The sequence below is a fragment of the Accipiter gentilis genome, chromosome 9 (assembly GCF_929443795.1).
Source record: "Accipiter gentilis chromosome 9, bAccGen1.1, whole genome shotgun sequence".
NCBI lineage: Eukaryota > Metazoa > Chordata > Aves > Accipitriformes > Accipitridae > Astur > Astur gentilis.
The window spans coordinates 18,987,975-19,007,519 of record NC_064888.1 but is presented as its reverse complement, the minus strand read 5'-3'; the positions used below and the strand labels follow the sequence as shown (position 1 = coordinate 19,007,519).

The following is a 19,545-nucleotide window of genomic DNA, read 5'->3' as shown; positions in this document are numbered from 1 at the left end:
AGTTTTCTTTGTGTACAGAATATAGGAAACTTAACCAGTTCCAAAAACTCTGACTTGGTTATGTCTGTCATTTAGCAGAGCAAGTTCTTTTGGCACCTTAGCAGTCTCACTCTTTTACTGGAACTGCCAGCATACTTGAAGTTAGATGTTTTCCATAGGGCTTTACTGAATCACAGTATTTATCAGGACTGTCACTACATCATTGTCAAATTTTCTGTGCCTGAAAAATTCCACCCTTTAGACGGATGAGAGTGTGATGTCGTCATAATTGCATTTTTATGTAAATGCTTGCTATAAAATAATTTTGGATTAAATGATGTGTTCCTTTCATGTATGCAGAATATAATTTGTCTTAAATGGCAGCAGACTGTTGCATATGTGTTTCTGAAAGTTAAATATTTTGATTCACACTTGCAATTTATTGATTTTACATTGTTACCAAATGGCATTTCAAAATCAGTTCAGAATACCATGGTTCAAAATCCTGTCACTCATATGATAAAGTTATTTTCATGTAACCCACTCTGCAAATGGGAGTGGCAAGGAAAGAGGAAGAACTAGAAAGAAGAGAGGGCAGATGCATTTTAGTGGGTAGTAGGTTTGAAAACAACCCTGATTTTTATCTCTGTATGTTCTTATGCAAACATTGCTTCTGTGCTGTTAAACAATAAGAAATCCAAAATTGCAAAGCTGTTATCATCTCAGCCTGGATTTGTCTAACTGTACACTAGATCACAGATTTCAGTTTTGGTTTTAAGGGAATACTTACTGGCTTAAAAAAAACCCTAATCTTGATCCTCATTGTGCAAACTTTGCATGTATGTAATCCAGACGAATTCAGTGCAAGCACGTTATTTCATGTGAACAAATGGTGGCAAGACTTCTCAGTTTGGACAGAACACCTTATACAGAACTATTTCTGCCAAAGCCAGAGTTGTTCTTGCTTCGTGAGGTGACTCATCACACTCTGATTCTGTGCTGCTGACACTTTTGACACCCTTAATTTGCTGCCCTCACATCTGCTATAGCTAGTGCTGTATGAGCTTAGTGTAGGTCAGAAGAAACCTTTTGGGTCTGCGTGTGATAAAAATGAGAGGTGACTTGCAAAGACAAATCGCTTGTGTGTGAACCCACCAAATCCTTCCAGTAATGCTAGTGTCTATTAAAGAAAGACTTGAGTGTAAAAGACTACCCTATATTCACAGTACCCTGTGCATCAAAGGTGCATCAAAGAATTCCTGAATATTGTAAAAGTGAGATTAATATGATTTTCTCTCTTGATTTTGTCTACTGCTGTCATGTGCATCTTAATATTGAATTTTAAAAGCTCTTAAGTTACAAACAAGCTACTGTATGTCCCATAGCCATGTGTCTGCAATACAGAAATGTGTTTTTCTTATTTCTTCCTTCTTGTTTCTCTTTCTCCCACAAGGAAAATGTTTTTCTCCACCAAAGGACTTTATCTAAACAGAAGAACTGCTTATAGTGCATAAGAAAAATATTGTTGTGTTTTGGGCATGTATACATACAAACATATATCTAAATAATTCAGTCTATCATCCTGTTTTCCTGGTGTATGTATTAGTTCAGCCTTTCTCACTGGCTTGTGGTACAATGGTACCTTCCTCCTGGCATAGGAAAGAGGCTCATTACATTTTGAGCAGCAGAAAATAGTGGCACATCATGAAGCGGTAGCATCTGATATACTCAGTCTCAGTCAGTGCATGCCAAAGGAATACTGTGTGCTGCTAGTATGTACGACAGCCTTTAATGTTTAATAGGTTTTCTTAGTACAATATTGCTGCCTTTCACTTACTTTCACTGCACTGACCAATTACCGTATGCCTTTGTACGTACAACATTCTTTCACAAAGTTAGATACATACACGGTAATTTTGTTTCATATGCAACCTAAGTTTCTCAGGCTTTTGGAATTTCTGTATATTAACTAAGTGTCTCATCCTTTGATTACAGATATTTTCCTCATGGTTTTAAGGTACCTTTGGGTTTTGAGGGTAAAAAGGTTCCCAAAACTCTGAGAAATAGACTGAGTTGTGTAGGTGGGTATAGAATATCTTCTGAGGGGCCTCTTAACTTTCTTATTAGTGGGAATAGGACTTCTTGCTAGTGAAATACAAAGTCTTTTATACCAGTGTTACCGAGATACACTTATTCTCACACTCAGCGCTGATGTTGGCTAACAGTTAATTGTTAGAGTAGGAGGAGTGGTTGACTTAGGCATTCCTTTGTATATATCTGACTGGAGGAAAAGCAGTGGCAGCTGCAAGAGCATGCAGGCTGTGCTTCTAAGGAAGCCACAGAGTGACTTTGCTGTGCATCCCAGTGAGATATAAGAAAACCTGTTTGTTTTAGTGGAGTTTATTCCTGTACAAAATTGCAGCATGCTCCAGTAGTATGGTCTGTGGCTTTTCTAGTTGTAATTCAGACTTAGGAAGCTGGATTCCTGTAACTATACTGGCCATAGCTGTAATTGGAATTCCACTAAAAATAGAGACAGTCACAATTTAAATACTTAAGGAGGGGGGATCTAATTAGGTTTCTTTAAACCCAAATCTGTTCAATTCAGATTTTATACATTTTCTTCCTACTTTAATTCCACTGTGTGAATTGTACTGCTTCAACCTTTTTTTGTATTGCCGTAACTTTTTTTTGCAAAGAAATGTTATACTTGGCAAAGAGTTCTCATACACACAACTCTTAATTTCTAGATGTTTTAATGTCAAATAGTTATTTAAATAAAAATATAAAAAACACTTGGAAGACTGCAATTAAATGGCAAAGTGATTTTTAGGAAACCCAGAAGACAGAGCTGTAGCCTTTGAGAGTTCCCGGCCTTTACTTTGCAGGATCTGAAAAGCAAGCTCTCCTATCTGCATGTCAGTACTTTTATCTTGCCTTTCCAAGGAAAAGGGAGTTGGATGCAGGCCTGAGTTAGATCTCACAGGGATAGTGTTCTGTACCTTAAATTACAGTCAGATGTATTTTAGTTCAGAAGAAGTTTTCAGCCTAACATTGGTAAGAAGCCTAATTATTTGACCAGGTTACTATTTACATAGACCACTGTATAGCAATCTGTGATTTATCCACAGCTGGCAACATGTTAGCCTTGAAAGGTTTTTATTTTGTGTTTGGAACAGTTTTTTAAAAATCCAACTCTGTTCATTAAATGAAAAACTAAAAGATGGTAGAGATTGCTATGGAGACAAGATGTTATATAAACTGTTCATTTTAATTCTTCAGAATGTAAAAATAGCAAAGAAGCTTGAATGTTTACAGGCTTCCAGTCGTTCAAGGTACTGAGTAACTCCGCAAGATGCAAGGCATCCTTGCACCCTTTGGACTTTTATTGTCATGTAGCGAATCATGCCCAGATTTTGAAAAAGATCATGTATTTGTTAGACTGGAGAGCATGGAGTAAGGAGAAATAAATAGAAAGACTTTCTAAGTCGTTTTTAATCTGTAGACTCTTAATTATATTATTTTTTCTAGTGAGTAGAATGCCTAAGATGATCTGTTAGCTGAAGCATGCAGGATGAAAATACAGGTATTCCATGATCCAAAGACAAAATAATATGGATAAAAACTGGAAAATAAGACTGTATCACTCTTATACATTTTAGAGTGTCATGGTGCTGATGTTACAGATAGGACTGAGATGCTGTCTTATTTATCAGACCCCTCTCAAAGTTGTTTGTTACTGTGCCTTAGACATTATCTCTGGCCTTAAATTTAACACTTGCTGCTCTTGCTTGAAAATTACTCTTACTCACTGTCATGGTTTAACCCCAGCCAGCAACTAAGTACCATGCAGCCGCTCACTCACTCCCCCCATCCAGTGGGATGGGGGAGAAAATCGGGAAAAAAGAAGTAAAACTCCTGGGTTGAGATAAGAACAGTTTAATAGAATATAAAAAGAAGAAATTAATAAAATGATAACAGTAGTAATAAAAGGATTGGAATGTACAAATGATGCGCAGAGCAATTGCTCACCACCCGCCGACCGACACCCCGCCAGTCCCCAAGCGGCGATTCCCCACCCCCCCCCTTCCCAGTTCCTATACTAGATGGGACATCCCATGGTATGGAATACACCGTTGGCCAGTTTGGGTCAGGTGCCCTGGCTGTGTCCTGTGCCAACTTCTTGTGTCCTGGCTGGGCATGAGAAGCTGAAAAATCCTTGACCGTAGTCTAAACACTACTGAGCAACAACTGAAAACATCAGTGTGTTATCAACATTCTTCGCATACTGAACTCAAAACATAGCAATGTACCAGCTACTAGGAAGACAATTAATTCTATGCCAGCTGAAACCAGGACACTCACTGAGTTTTGAGAACAGTAAAATTGCTTTTAGGATTACAAAAGTGAAACAAACATTTGTTTAATTAGTGTAAAGACTAAGCCTTTGTCTAATTAGTAGATTAATGAAACTGTAGGGGATCTTTACATAAATCCTGGAACACGTGCGGTTGAGGTAACCGTCTGTAATGCTAAACTCAAAATGGCAGCCTTGAACTTTGCTTCCTACAGGGGTGAAATAGGCATCCACAATTTAGTAGACACATAGTAATTTCTGATTGAGTTCTGTTTATTTGGTTTCACAATTGATACTTGCATGTTCATATTCAGAATAAAGAACAATACTTTTGGGAAGGGGGGAAATAAATTACATGTACAGAAAGGTGAAAACACCTAGGTTTTTCCTGCAAAACAGTAACAACTACTACAATGGCAGCACACTCAACATATTTATTATAAACAAGGTAATAATTTTTCAGGCAAGGGATTTCAGTAATCTCCTAGCTGTGTATAGAGCCATCATACTGGATTTTGGAATTAAGCAGCGCAATCTGATTGACTCTGTTACTAAAAAGGGTTGTTTAGAATTATATCACCTTTTAAAATACAAACATTAGTCTCAGCTGCCATGGGAAAGTGTACTACATGGAGTGCAGAGGTAGGGAGTTATGTTTAATTTTGGAGGGCTGTGATTCTAGGCATATGCAGAATCTTTGTCACCGCCATAATACCTTAATGGAAAGGCAGTATTATCCAGAAGTTTTTGTCTGTGCACGGGTGTGGCAAAGGTAGGTTGGAGGAGACCTGGAAGCAGCATACTTCATGTGGTTCCTAATGTGAAATTAGTAACGTAGATTGATTTTTTTGGATGCTTGCAGGGATTCTTCCTGACGGTGTCACCAGAAGCAGTATTAAAAGTGGCTGCTCAGGCTTCTGCAAACAACAAGATCTTCAGCTTGAATCTTTCTGCACCATTTATTAGCCAGTTCTACAAAGAGCCTATGATGAAAGTCATGCCTTATGTTGACGTCCTTTTTGGAAATGAGACGGTGAGTCTTAAGAAAGCAATTAAAGTATTTATATCTCTTGCACCTAGCTGTTTGTGTCTAGGAGCCTGCTTCTTGGTTCTCCGTTATTTATGGAGAGAGACTGACCGTGTGAAGTGTCACTGGAAAATGAAATCCACAGTCACAGGACTGTGATATTTCAGTACATGCCAGAGATGTCACTTGGCCTGTTAGAGTTTTACAACTTGCTCATTCTAGTGTAGAGACATGTGAACAATTTACTCTAGGTTAAAAGAGAAAATATCCAACACAATGGCTGCTTTGTAATAACTGTCCATGTGCATGATGAAGAAGACTCTTTGAGGAGAAAACTAAGAAACAGTTAATTGGTTTAGAAGGTTCTCAATGATTTTATGGTAGATGGACCAATTCTGCCTGGAAGTCCATGGGGATAGACCAAACAAATTCAAATTTCACTCATGGTAGTGCTATCACTTTTTGATTTTTTTTTTTCCACTTCAGAAAGTGCTTTAAAATATTTATTAGTTTGCTCAGCAGAAGAAAGTTTAAAAAAGCCTTGGGAAGTATGACACACCTAAATGGAGTGTGGGCTTGTCTCTCAAGGTAACTACATTAGTACAGGAAAATTCTTGAAAAGCGACTTATTCCTGTTGGTGGTTATTCCTGATTGTGACACAGGGAGTTGCACCAACACAAGTCAGTTTTTACACTGTTGTCCCCATTAGGGGCTAGCATTGTTACAGATACAGGACTTCTGAACCAAAATAGTATTTTTAAAATGGAGAAAATTACTATGTTTTTAGATGCAGTAGCATAAGGAAAACCTTTTTAACTATAGTTAACAATACAGAAGAAGTATTTTCCAGACATTTTGCTGCTATTGCCAATTGTTACCTTTATTCTGTCTTTAACTATACAGTCCTCACAAAGATGCTACTGAATATTTTGATTAAATAGCAGTATAATCTCAACAAAAAAATCTTGTCAGATTTCACAAATTAAGTAATACCAAGTCTAGTCAATGTTTGGGTGGAAGGGCTTCATAGAAACTTCTGGGCTTAAACCTTGCTGGTCTTTTATATAAAATATTGCCCCATTGACCTATCAGGAGAATTCAGATCACAGTGGTTCATTAGATGCTGTTTTTCAGAAGATAAAACATAGGTTGTTACTTTTTGTGTATTTGTGCTCTTTGTAAGCAATAGTCCACTGTACTGGCGACATTCCAATTTTAGAAATTATATTCAGACTACCTTAATTTCCCCTGCCATTTCAGTTTGCTATGGTATTATTCACCTGCTGTCATAAAATATTGTATAGGACTGTTGTGTGTACTAAAGTTGAAAGACACCCTGCATTTTCTGTGTAGAAATTCTGAAGCATTTTGGTATCTTTCAGGGTAAGATCATCCTTAAACTTGGCGGTAGGACATATATATATTCAGAGAACCAGCCACTTATGATTTGTTACTTACACTAATCAGTTGAAACCCTGGTCATTTTTTAGTCTTCACTTTCTGATAGATAAGCTGGCCATTGCTGCTTTTGAGTTGTTGAAATGCTGTTTGCAGTGGTTTATTCTCTTGTCGTTCTGTGTGACTTGAAACCACGCTCTTGGTATGGTGTGCTTCTAATTTTTAGTAGCTGCTGTATCTTGTGATTGTCAGTATTTCTGCTCTCTGCATATGGTTTGTGGTAAAGAGTATTTGCAAAACTCAAGAGAAGCTCATTCTGACATTTGTTGCCTTCTAGTAGCTTCCTTCTTTGTTTTTGTTACTGCTTTTTTTCTCCTATATTCATTTCATCTGAAAGTACATTCAGGACTTCTTTGTGTTTATATATGCCTTGATGGGCAATGAATCGCTTTAGCTAGCCAACACCAAGTTTTGGCCCATTTACTGTGACTTCCTTTTGCTTTTTGCAACATTTTCCATCAGTTTTGCTAGTTTAGTTAAATACTGAAAGTGCATAAGTTACATATAAGCAAGGCATACTAAGTGGTGTGGTTGTTAATTTATTAGTACAAACAATAACTCTTAGACATAATTTTTATTCTTCCCTATATTTATCTTCGCTCCACATTATAGACCGATACAATTTTATTGTTAAGCAGAGCTGTTTATTTTTTGAGTAATGCAAAAAAGTCCAAGAGCGGCAAAATTCCAAATTGCTGCCATTCCTAAACTAAAAACAATTGGCAAATTGATTTTAAATTACATCTTTTACTTAAAAATTTACATCTGAATGGAGATTGGTTATTTCAAGTTTCATCCAGATGGTAATTAAAATGGGCAAGTTATAAACCTCTCAGAATAAATGTTCTAGTTTAGAATGTAAATGCCAGCACACCCTTAACTGCAGTGGAGACACCGAATGCTGGGATAACTACTCAGTACATGTATCAGTTTCAGCATTTCCTCAGTGACCACTGGTGTTTTGATCATTTGTTTAAATCCCTTTTATAACTAGCCAAACATCTTGCCTGGGATTTTTGATACTTATTAACTGTACTTCATATAATAAATTTAGTACAGAACATTCAGAATAGGAATAATTATATGTTCATTGCTGCTAACCAATTAGGGCCATTCTGCAGTCATTATCTAGCAATACACGACTGAAGAACTTGATTATTGTCATTGCTTTTAATTTTTATTAAATTAAGGTTTTTTTAATAGTGTCATTTTGCAAATGGTTCTTAGCAATGATACCTTCCAAGCTACCGTAATCACTGGATAATTAACCTGCCAGGATTAAGCACACTCTACTTTGCCTCAGGATGCTTAACTCTCAAATAAGGTCAATTATCTCCTGATGATAACTGCTTTGTCACAAGTTGCTGCTTAATTCATCTGTAAAAGCTCACCTTAGAGTACATATTTTACAACTCAAAGTAACTTTCAGTAACAGAATGGTCAAAGGAGTGAAAGCTTTTAAAATTACACCTCTACACAGTGTTCACAGTGTTGTGGAATGTTTCCTACTCAGCAGTTACACTAGGCAAGTAAAGGAGCCTAAATTTGCATATATTTCTTTCCCAGACCTCTTTCCGCTTTCCCATTTATGGCTAAAGCTTGATGTCTCTGATATACTTGACCCATCAAAGTCGATAATGGACACAGGAATCTGAACTCAATTTCCAGTCTCCCCAAAAGATGTGTGTTACAATGGCATCTCCTCGGGGAAGGAACTACTTCTGGGGGGAACGGTCTGTGTATTTTGGGACGTGCAACTGGATAGCAGTTTCTTTTCTGTGGAGGCTTTCAGAATTCAAGGGATGCTACAAAGTTTTCACATGATTCATCCCTGCATATGGCAGTCATTCATGACTCAGAGGAATATTTATTAAGATATTGATGTTGTAAAGATCTGCTGGGTCCTCTTCCTACATGTAGGCAGGACATTGCTGAGAAATTTTAGAATTTAGAAACTTTAGATTTACAGACATGCTGAGCTCCTCATCTATTGCTTTACAACAAGAAATGTAACCAAAGAATATAGCTTTCAGTATACAGTCTACAGCAGTCAGTAGAAGTTGAGGAGGTTATATAGAAGAGAAATCATGGATTTTTCTAAAGCACGAATATAATAAAGAAAACTACGAAAACAATTATTCTTGGAAATTAGATCCTCTTCCTCTCTAGTGTAAAGAGCTGTTACTTCTAAACACCCAGTCTCTGAACAAATTAATTACAGGATTGTAAGCTGAAGTTCTTCAAAGACAGATGCTTCTGCAAGCTCATCAGGAAATTGATGCTGGTGTGACAGCAAATGTGCTGAAAAGAAAGACGGTTGCATGCAAGACTTCTATCTTTTAAAAAGCAATGACAGTATCTTTAGTGGTGGTTCTGGAGTTATGACTCCTGAGCTTTTAAAAAGATGGGTGCCTTTGTATGCAATAAGATATCAAACGGGTCTTGTCATCATTTCATCTTACAATTATAACAAAATGGTATATTGTGCCTCCTTAATTTAAAATATTTTCAAGTGAGGTATCAAATACTAACATAAGCATCCCTGCAAATATATGTGGTTTGGACACAGCCTTTAAGAACCTATATAAGCCTTTATAAAGGCAAGTCTCTTTAATGACATGGAAAATTCTCTTTAATGGCAAGGAAAAACAATAAATCTAAAACTGATAACAGTGGTTAACATGCTCCTGATTTTGAACTTGCAGTCTGTCTGTAGTTTTGTGCTTATTTTAACTAGGGGAGCAAATGGAAATGCTGCTAATTTTTCTGGCATAAAACCATGTTCAACACCTAAATGAGAGTTTTCAAACAAATTGATCTATTCCCTTTCTGTAACCTATAATGCATGTTTGTAAACAACTTTCACTCTATGTACTTTGATATATTACATTAAGTTATGACACTACCGACAACCTTCAGTCCTGCCTGCAAATTTCCTCCACTGGATTATCACCTGGGACCCGACTGATACCTGCAGGCTTAGGAACCTGCCCGCAGCTCACAAGAATCTTGAATGAGACATAATCACTTCTGTAAGATAAATGAGCCTCATGGTGATTCTTTTTAAACTAGTGTGCATTCATAATGGCATAACTGAATTGATCTGAATTTACACCAGTGTAGTTGCTACTGTTTATAGACCTAGCAGGTAGTTTTCTACACTACCTGAATGTCCTTTCACAATAGTGAATTGTCTGATTCTGAGGAAACGATTAAGAGGTAAGGGACAGGAGAAGGTCGGGTGGCAAATGTAATTTGGTGTGTGGAGGAAGGGACATACAGTTTGACTTTCAAGAAATAATGAAAAGGAGACAAACATTTCAGCCTGTTCCTCTGTATCACGTGGGGCCAAGAAGTAAGGAACATAGCAAAGGATGGCTGGTCATGCCATAACTATCACCAAATTTATGTTTATGTTTGAAGTATTTTCAAGTAAGCATTTAAAATTATTTTTTAATGTTTCAGATTATTAGTAGAAAGTAAATACTAGATCATATTTGAAACTGAGTATCTTGAAGAGGCTTATTTTACTGTACTGCTAACTTGCATGTATGTTATGTAAAGAGCCCTTAAGAGACATTGATTCTTGCTTTTTAGCTTACTGGAACTGGTCCATATTGAGGGGTTATTTTCAGTCAGTGGTTGTTTGCAAGCTATCTTCCGTATGAGTTCAACCTTTACCTTCAGCTCTACATCTTTATGCATTTTGAATTAAGTTTTCAGAAACATTAATCATCTTAAATGAAATTAAGTTGGGTGTCAGTGTTTTGCATTTCAATTTATATACCAGTATTTTCCTTTTCCTTATGCTTTCAGTTCTCAGAAACTTGCCCCACAGGTGAGGGTAATTATCTTCATTTCGCGGGCTGAGTGAGAGACTGAGGTTTGCACAGTCTCCTACAGGGACTCTGCAGTTAAGTTAAAAATCATAGTCAGATATTCTGACCCAGTTTATTAAATACACATGGGAAAAAAATTTGTAAGGAGACATCTCATCTTCTCTTCTATTTTAACAGGTAGAGGTTTTTAAGGTCAGCAGCTGCTGGTGTTTGCTTTTCTAAACTGCAGTAAACAGATAGCAATTTCTTTTTTTTAAATCCTACATTTAAGATTTCTGCAGTCTTTGGAGGGAGCCTGGGAATTAAAAATTGTAATTCTGAGTAGAGGAAAAATAAATATTATTTTTCTTTGATCTCTTTGTAGAATTTTGACACTTATTTCCTGGTGCAGGTGTTGTGGTTTCAGTTATGGGAAAGCTATGGCATTGTAATATTGCTGCTTGATTCATAGAATTAACTTTCTCAGTATTGGAATATCTAATAAATTGTGGCCAACTGAAGAATGAGAGGGTCTCTAGGACAAGGGAGGTTGATAATGTCAATGGCATGTTGTAAAGATGTGCTGTGGGAAGGATGCTGAAACAGCGCAAGGCTATTTCAGCTGCAGACACTGAATGTGCCTCTCTGTATCTCTACTCTTCCTCCCCTCCCTCCCTTGTGAACTGCAGTGGCTCTCTAAGATAAAATGCTTTTAAATCATTTCCCAACCTTGCAGCCGTCTTTGATAAAAGCCCTGTTATCTGAAATGATATGAATCATTGTGGAGTTAATCATACCTTATACAACAACATATTTTGTTGTGATTCATTCTGTTTCAATTAATCATCTTATTTATCTACATTGTCTCAGCTGCTGCACTGAAATTCATGAGTACTAAGCAAGTAATTATTTTGGTTTACCTAGTATAGAGTTTACCTAGTACATTATGAATGAAAGGAAAATCAAGAGCCAAGTATTTAAATTTATAATTAGTGCTGCTTTCAGCTAATGTCTAGCTATTTAAGCACTTTCAGAATTCTATCTCAAAAATGGCTTTCTTGTTTCCTGTTACAGAAAACAAGCAGGTATTTAGAAGAGAAGCTTATACTTTCCAACATTCTTCACTTCTTAAAACTAAAAATATTTTGTGGTAGTCTCTCAGAATACTTAGGGATATCTATCCTTCCTTATGCTATGCAGTGTTGAGATACTTTTTAAGATTGTGAATACTGGAGAGAGCATAGCACAAGACAGAACATGTCCTGCAAGAAGGGAAGGCAGATTTCACTGTATTTCAGCAGCTTGTGTTTTACTGACGATGACTGATAACCCTTTTCACTTTGTAGCACTTCCCAGAGCATCTCATAACACTTCATAAACATTAAAGCTCAGAATAAACCAATAAGGTGGCTGTGTAATCTTGTCTCTGTTTTACAGGTGGACAATTGAGAGGTTATTTGCCCAAGGTCATACAGCAAGAGTAGAGCCAGGAACAAGCAAAATCAAGGTCTAACTTTTTCTTCAGTCCTGAAATGTTGTCAGCTGCTAGATACATCTAGGACAAAACTCACCTGTTTGGAGGAAAAGACTTGCAGAATTTGGTGTTCAGTTTTTAGTAATAGTAATATATGTCTCTGAAAGCCTTTTAAAGGTGAACTGCATACGCATTTTCAATAATCAGAGTACTAGGGCAAAAACATATACTATAATACAAATATATAATGTAAGACCTGCGAAAACAGGAATATGAATAAAATCTAGTTACACAGTTGATTAGAACTAAAAGAATGAAGGCAGAAATGTTCTCAAAAAATTCTTTAAAACAGTGTAAATCCAGAATAATTTAATTTCACAGAGATATTTGCAGATAACAATGGTAAAATACATAGGTTTTAATAAAGGTTTTGTTTTCCAATCTAGCTAAGGTCTATTCACTGACTCCACGTTTCAAGCCCTATTTGGGGCAGATGTAGCCAGTTTCTGATTCAGAGCATTGTTAGATCATGCTAAAGCCTTTTAGGCCAAAACACACAGGCGATTCTCCTCCTGTTACAGTCCTTACAGTGAACTGTAAGGCTGCAGTGCCATGTTATCCCCATGGATAAAATCTAAACGTGAGCTCATGCAGACTTCTCTCACCTGTCCTCATCACATAGTCTCATCTGCCCCTTTTAGTCAGATTTAGCAAATTTTATGTCCATAGCAAGAATGAGTTCTGTGGGCTAGGTTACTATTGAATCACTGAGGCAGTCCAGCTTTCCCAGGTGTCGTGGTTTAACCCCAGCCAGTAACTAAGCTCCACACAACTGCTCGCTCATTCCTCTCCACGCAGTGGGATGGGGGAGAGAATTGGGGGGGGGGGGGGGGGGAGTAACATTTGTGGGTTGAGATAAGAATGGTTTAATAAGACAGAAAGGAAGAAACTAATAATGATAGTAATAATAAAATGACAATAATAATAATAAAAGATTGGAATATTCAAAACAAGTGATGCACAATGCAATTGCTCGCCGACTGATGCCCAGTTAGTTCCTGAGCAGTGATTCCCCACCCCCACCCCCAGCCAGCTCCCCCCAGTTTATATACTGGGCATGATGTCACATGGTGCGGAATACTCCTTTAGCCAGTTTGGGTCAGCTGTCCTGGCTGTGTCCCCTCCCAACTTCTTGTGCCCCTCCAGCCTTCTTGCTGGCTGGGCATGAGAAGCTGAAAAATCCTTGACTTAGTCTAAACACTATTTAGCAACTACTGAAAACGTCAGTGTGTTATCAACATTCTTCTCATACTGAATTCAAAACATAACACTATACTAGCTTATAGGAAGACAATTAACTCTATCCCAGATGAAACCAGGACACTGGGCAACATGATCACTAGATCTGACTAGATGAGAGGGTAGTACATGGTCATACAGAGGACTTTGAAAAAGAAAGCCTGATAACCTCTCTGTTTCATCTGATCTAACCAGTCTATATTGTTTGGGTCTCCCAAGCAATATAGGAAAGAAACACAGCTGGGGACATTGTCTGACTTAAAAATTTTATTTCTGTTGTATAGTATTTACAGCAATATCCTTTTTAATCTTGACTTACGTTATCTATGCAGCCACTTGATACAATTTTATCTGCAGGTATTTAGATGAATGTTATTATGTTGTAAACTTCTTGGACAGAGGTTTTTCTATAGAAGAGCTTGTATTTGCCTAAGAAGTATGTATTGGTGCTTCCTGTGTTTACAAATTTGAGTCTGAATAAAGGGTACTTGAAAGAGAAGAAAGGGGAAGGATAGTCAAGGAGCCAGTAGTAAGTCTGTGATGGTGGTCAAAACCCTGTGATCATCTATTGTAGGTCTGGAGGCTGCTCTAAACTACTCTAAGCTAAACTTTTCAAGAAAATACACAGTATACCATAACGAAAGCAGAGACTAAAAGTAGATGTGTTTTTCTGTCTGTGTGAGTGCAAATGTTTTAGTAATTATTTTAATACTGAAGCTGCTTAAGAAAAATGTGTACAAATCCAAATGTGTAGTTGTACAAAAGTACGTTGAAAGTGCATTAGAACGGCTTCTGATTTTTGTTTTTAAAATTGTTTTATAAGGAAACAGTTTGAAAACATAGTTTAGGGGGTTTGGCATAGAATTAGCAATATCTTTATTATGTTAACATATTTTTCTGTACTATTATATAGCACTATTTTTTCAAAACTACAGTTTCAACCCTGTTTCTTTTCTCATGTTATCTTTCTCTATCAACACCTTCCTTCACCCTGCTTATATAGCTCAAATAATATTTTTATTCCTTCAAGAGAGTTTCACATCTGATTAGAAATCTATCAAGTAGTCTCATTTTTCTGACTTTCTTCAACAAAGAAGAGCAAAACTAGGCATTTGAACCCTTTTTTCTTTCCAACTAGTTATATAATCTTCTGTCACTGGGATTCCTACTGTTTGTAGATTTTATAAGAATAAATGTAACCCCCTGATGTTTTCTTAAGACTACTAAAAAGGTGCTATGTGTAAGTAAACAATGCAAAAAGATTGTTCCTTCATGCATTGGCAGATATGTTGAAGGTATTTAGAACTGACTTCTGCTAAACTGTTATTGATTAAAACCTGTATTTTAATTTTTAATTAGAATTTCGAGTGAAGACATTAGACCTGATAATACTGGGCATTTTCATGGATTAAATTTACTAATTATACAATTAAAACATAATTTGTCCCTCCTATAAATGGCATTAAAAGGAAAGCTAAGTGTGCACTATATTGTGAAGCATATGCAATGGGTCATAAATATATGTAAGGGTTGCAAAAATATTTTATTAATTTCTAAATAGTTTTTGAAAGAGTTGTCAGAAACTTAGGAGAAGAGCTTGGAAAAGGAGTAGAAAAGAATACAGTTGCAGCATACCTAAAGTACGTGAAAGATACATAAAAGCATCTATGGTTTTCCCAAAGGTATTAATTGATCCCTAAAACCTTGCCTTATTTATAAACATAAGCCACCCCATTTACAGCAGCCTTTGGGTGATAATTTTGCAGCCACATGAAAGTGTCTCCTTAAGCTACATTTTGAGGTTTAGTGGTCATATTCTGACTTACAATACCATTTGTTTAAATATTGACCTCCAAGGGAAGCGATGTGGAGAAATTGCTTTGCTATAGGTTTTTGTTCTAAGTTAACAGAACTCATCTGTCCTGGTCACTATACTTTTTTTTTTTTAATTCTCCACAGAAATGATCTACTAAACCTTTACTGTAGTAAAAGTACTGCCAGCACAAATGTGATAAGTAACAATGTCAAAATGTTGCTCATTAAGTCCTCAGACCCTCATCTGCCACCTTATATTCCATGTCAAAACCAGCAACATATGCAGTCACATTAGGGAAACATGCATATATGAGTCCGTTTGCTTCCCATGCTAAAGTAGTTAGCAGGTGAAGGAGCTTTCCTCTAAAGGAAAGAATTATAGCAGTCTAATGGCTGGGATGGTAGAAATTTTGAAATATATAAACCTGTCTGTTTCTTGGTTGTTTCCAGCTGTGTAGAGGGGGACCCACTACTCTGGAATTCAACAAACAATTGTATTCATCATCCTCAAGTTATTTCATTCAGAGGCAGCAGTTTCACAAGTTTCTTCTTCCCAACTGCAGCTAAGGAGAAGGACTTCCTCACCACCCTTACAAAGGAAGCAGCCATCAGCAACTCCTTCTGGTCCGAGCCTTAGAGCTCAGAGCCAGCTGGTTCTCCCTGCTCCATAAGGCCACGGGCTTTCCTTGTCAATAAGCAAAAACCTTTAGCATTTGAGAAGCTCACTTGAAAGCAATGGGAAAGTGGTACACATTCCAATGGAAGATCCTTAGGATCCCCAGCTAATCTGTTTTTAGTGATACTTTTCAAGCCTTACTAGTTGAACAGGCTGTCTGAGGATGTTCCAAATATTCCTAGAGTTAGGAGTTTTATTTCAAATTTCTCTGATGCTGAAGATTGATGGATTGATTCAGGGGAAACACATTGTTTGTATTGAGAAATTCCGCTTCTTCATCTTGATGTTATCATCCTTTGAGTGTAAGCCAGTCTGCAGGTGCCAATCAACAGCATGCTTATTTTTCTTTCTCTGTGGCTGTCCTTCTGAAGGATACTATTTTTGTAATTCTGAGAGGCCAAGCTATTATCAGTATCTTTGGTTCCTGGCAGGTAAGAGACCTCTCAGAACTAGATCCTCTTAAGCATCTCTTTTAACAAAAGGTGTTTCTGCTCTGGAATTCCTCTGAGAGACCAGGGCATTTTTATCTTGTGTAGTCAGACCGTTGACCTCTCCAGGTTGTACAACATTCTTTCTTTTTTAAAAGAACCAGAATTTTCAGGAGAAATGAAGTTGTAGCCATAAATTGTGTTGTTGGGGCAGTTCTGATTGCTCTGAAAGGAAGACCTTCCTGCAACTGGAAAAATATCTGAAATTTCATGGAATTGCAGGTATCTTTCACCATTGGTTCACCTGAAGTTTTTTGTTAACTTTTTTTGAAACATGTATGATCTCTGTGTATGGGCAGTCAGATGGTCTCAATGCACACAATATTTAATACATATGTCATTTTGGAGCCGCTATAATTAACATGTATTTTTCCTCTCGTTGGAATTTCTACTAGACCAGTAGATACATCTGTGAGTGGTCTTGGACACATACCAGTTTCAGATAAATGGATCAGTCAATTTAAATTCTGCACATATAGTTGCCAAACACTATGCATTTGATTTGAACATCAAAGTAAATGCCAGATTTGGATGGAGCTGCATCTTGGTATATATGAATTAGGATAATGAGTCAAAGTACTGAACCTAACTGCTCAAAAAAGAACACTTATCTGGAATCAAATTCATTTCTTCTAGAATCTAAACTGGTGAAAAGAACTGAAGAAGCACATAGCCTTATGCTGGCCAGTTGTAGCCCATCTCTGAACATGCATTATCTGAGAGGTGGGTAGATACACATATGAGCATTATAAAGGGTAGCACTGGTGGGAGGGGGACCCATTATGCAGAGTACACCATGGAAACCATAAGTTTTAGGAGTCTGTATTAACTCTACTTGCAGTTGAGTTTCTTTCATATTTCATACAAGAACTTTGTGTCCCAGGATGAGTGGTGCATGTATATATTTCAGGTAGAGCAAGCTAAAATCAAGATCAAAGCATTTAGTGTAACATCATCTTCAGCTGTGTTCTTGGGATAATTTTTAATCTGGCGTGGAAGTGACAACGTAAGTCATCCCAAAGTTATCTTTACATTTATGGTAAAGATATTAAGTATTTTAGGGGGGATCTTCCTTGTAACAGACTTCATTCAAAGCATACCTATTCGTTTTGCACCTCTTCCAGTGGAGCTGGTTTTTTTACAAAGTTAAATGTCAATTATCTCTTTTTCATCAAACTTCATCTCTACTATTCTTAAATTAGAGTTTCTCTTTCTTGTTATTTGGAACTTAAAAGTGCACTGTATAGAATACTACAACATAAATTAACAGAAGTTGGTTACTTTGGGGGGCATTTGGGTAGATCTAGACCGAGAGAATAATATGTGATAGGTTAACAAGGAATGTTATCACCCCAGGAGGATGCTTAATTCAGGAGTAAATTATGCAGACATTCTTTCTTGTGGCTATTGTTTAAGGTAACAGTTTTTAGAATTGTATCTCATGTAATGAAACACAAAGCAAACCCCCTCATTTTTCTGTTTCAATATCTGTATGTTCAATGATACAGTAATGATTTTGAGTGTTAGGTAGATGAGGAGAATTGGATAATTAGACAATATGACTATCCACAGTTAATATCCTTTAACACTTATTTTTCAGGGTAAAAGCCAACTCTTAAATGAGAGTTTACAGGAAACCAGACTGTTATATAAACTTTCAGTTTCCTGCAGTTTTCTGTATAACAGTTTTCCAAAGACAGGGCCCTGGGCTAGATAGATTGCTGATCTGCTCCATTATGGCCAGTTCTGTGATCCTTGAACAAAGATATTTCTTTCAAGAAAGATTAGCCAGATAATTAGAACTCTCTCATTTTACAATTTATACATGTGGAAAGTTTTCTAATGAATTCTTTTTAATTAGAATTGAACAACTGTTTTCTGTGGTACTGTTTTGTTCATCTGTTAACAAGACCTCTTGCAATAAATCCTAGTTCAGGATAATGTGTAAGAAAAATTGTACTTCATGTAGATAGAATTCCCAAAAGTAAATTTGAAATATATCCAACTCATCCTGCAAACTGTTTGAAATGTAACTAATTTTGTCTATACTAATCTATCCAAACCATGTTACTAATTTAAATCAAGATCATAACAAGTTCCGATGCTTACCTTTTCATAACATTTCCTTAACTACATTTTTTGTCTTGTATATTTCTTGCATTCCATTTTTCTGGAATCAACCACATCATACTCAGCAACAGCCTGGGGTGCAAATTTGGTATAACTGTGCAATGTTTTCCTATTTCAATTCCACATTTTACAAACACTTCTATGGATCTTATGTTGCCTGTCTCAGCTACGTGGAAAGCGTAACAAGGCCTTCAGTAGTACTTATTACTGAGCATAGTTACTGTTCTCTCTCAACAGTGCCAGTTTCTATGCTCTGAACTAGCCATCTTTCTATAATAAACCACCCCTTGAAAACCCTTTCTGTGTTCCTGCTCCCAGTAATGTCCCTGCAAATACAAAATGCTTCCCTAATATTATACTGGCTAGAGACATAAGGCATGCAATGTTCAGGCCTGCATCAATACCCTTGGTCCTTGGATGGCTGTAAATGGAAGACTGACAATATTGTAGAGGTGAGATCCCCAGCTTGCCAGCAAGACACACAGAACTTACTGCCTGCCCTTCAAGGCCTCCAGGATATTAAGCCTTACATACGAGTTTATTTATCAATAAGCTATTATGGGATAACCTTAGAAGGTTTCTAAAACATTTTCCCTTGCGCCTCATACAACTTCCTGACTTTACAAAGGCATATGAAAAATTATATCAATAAAATTTTCAAATTCTCTAAAACAGTTTTCCTCTTAAACAAGTCATATACAAAATATATAATGAGTTGGCATGTTAAAATGGTTTTGTGGATCCTTTTCTAAGGCAACTTGCCTTACTAGCTTGCAAATTGACCATTTGAGTAATGTGTCCATCCCAAGAAAGCTTTTCTAAGAAACCATCATGTGTTCTTTTTTCTTGCCTATCTCCTACCCTTATTACAGCAGTTAACTTTGTAGAAGGTGTTTGGAGTACTATACGCTGTACAAAACAGAGTAAGAGGCATGTCCTGTCCTGAGAAACTTAATTTTAAACAGAGATAACAAACAAAAGACTAGGGAAGTAACAACCAGAGAGAGGTGAAATGTCATACAG

General features: G+C 36.8%; 1 protein-coding gene across 4 annotated transcripts in view; it reads left to right on the top strand.

Annotated features, from left to right (window-relative positions):
* The window catches only part of ADK (adenosine kinase), a 306,385-nt gene that overhangs the window by 217,279 nt on the left and 69,561 nt on the right, over positions 1 to 19,545 (top strand). For all 4 annotated transcript variants that reach the window (XM_049810314.1, XM_049810312.1, XM_049810313.1 and 1 more), the window contains one exon: positions 5,199 to 5,369. In XM_049810314.1, coding sequence (XP_049666271.1) covers positions 5,199 to 5,369 — 171 coding nt within the window. The remainder of the gene's footprint in view (positions 1 to 5,198; positions 5,370 to 19,545) is intronic.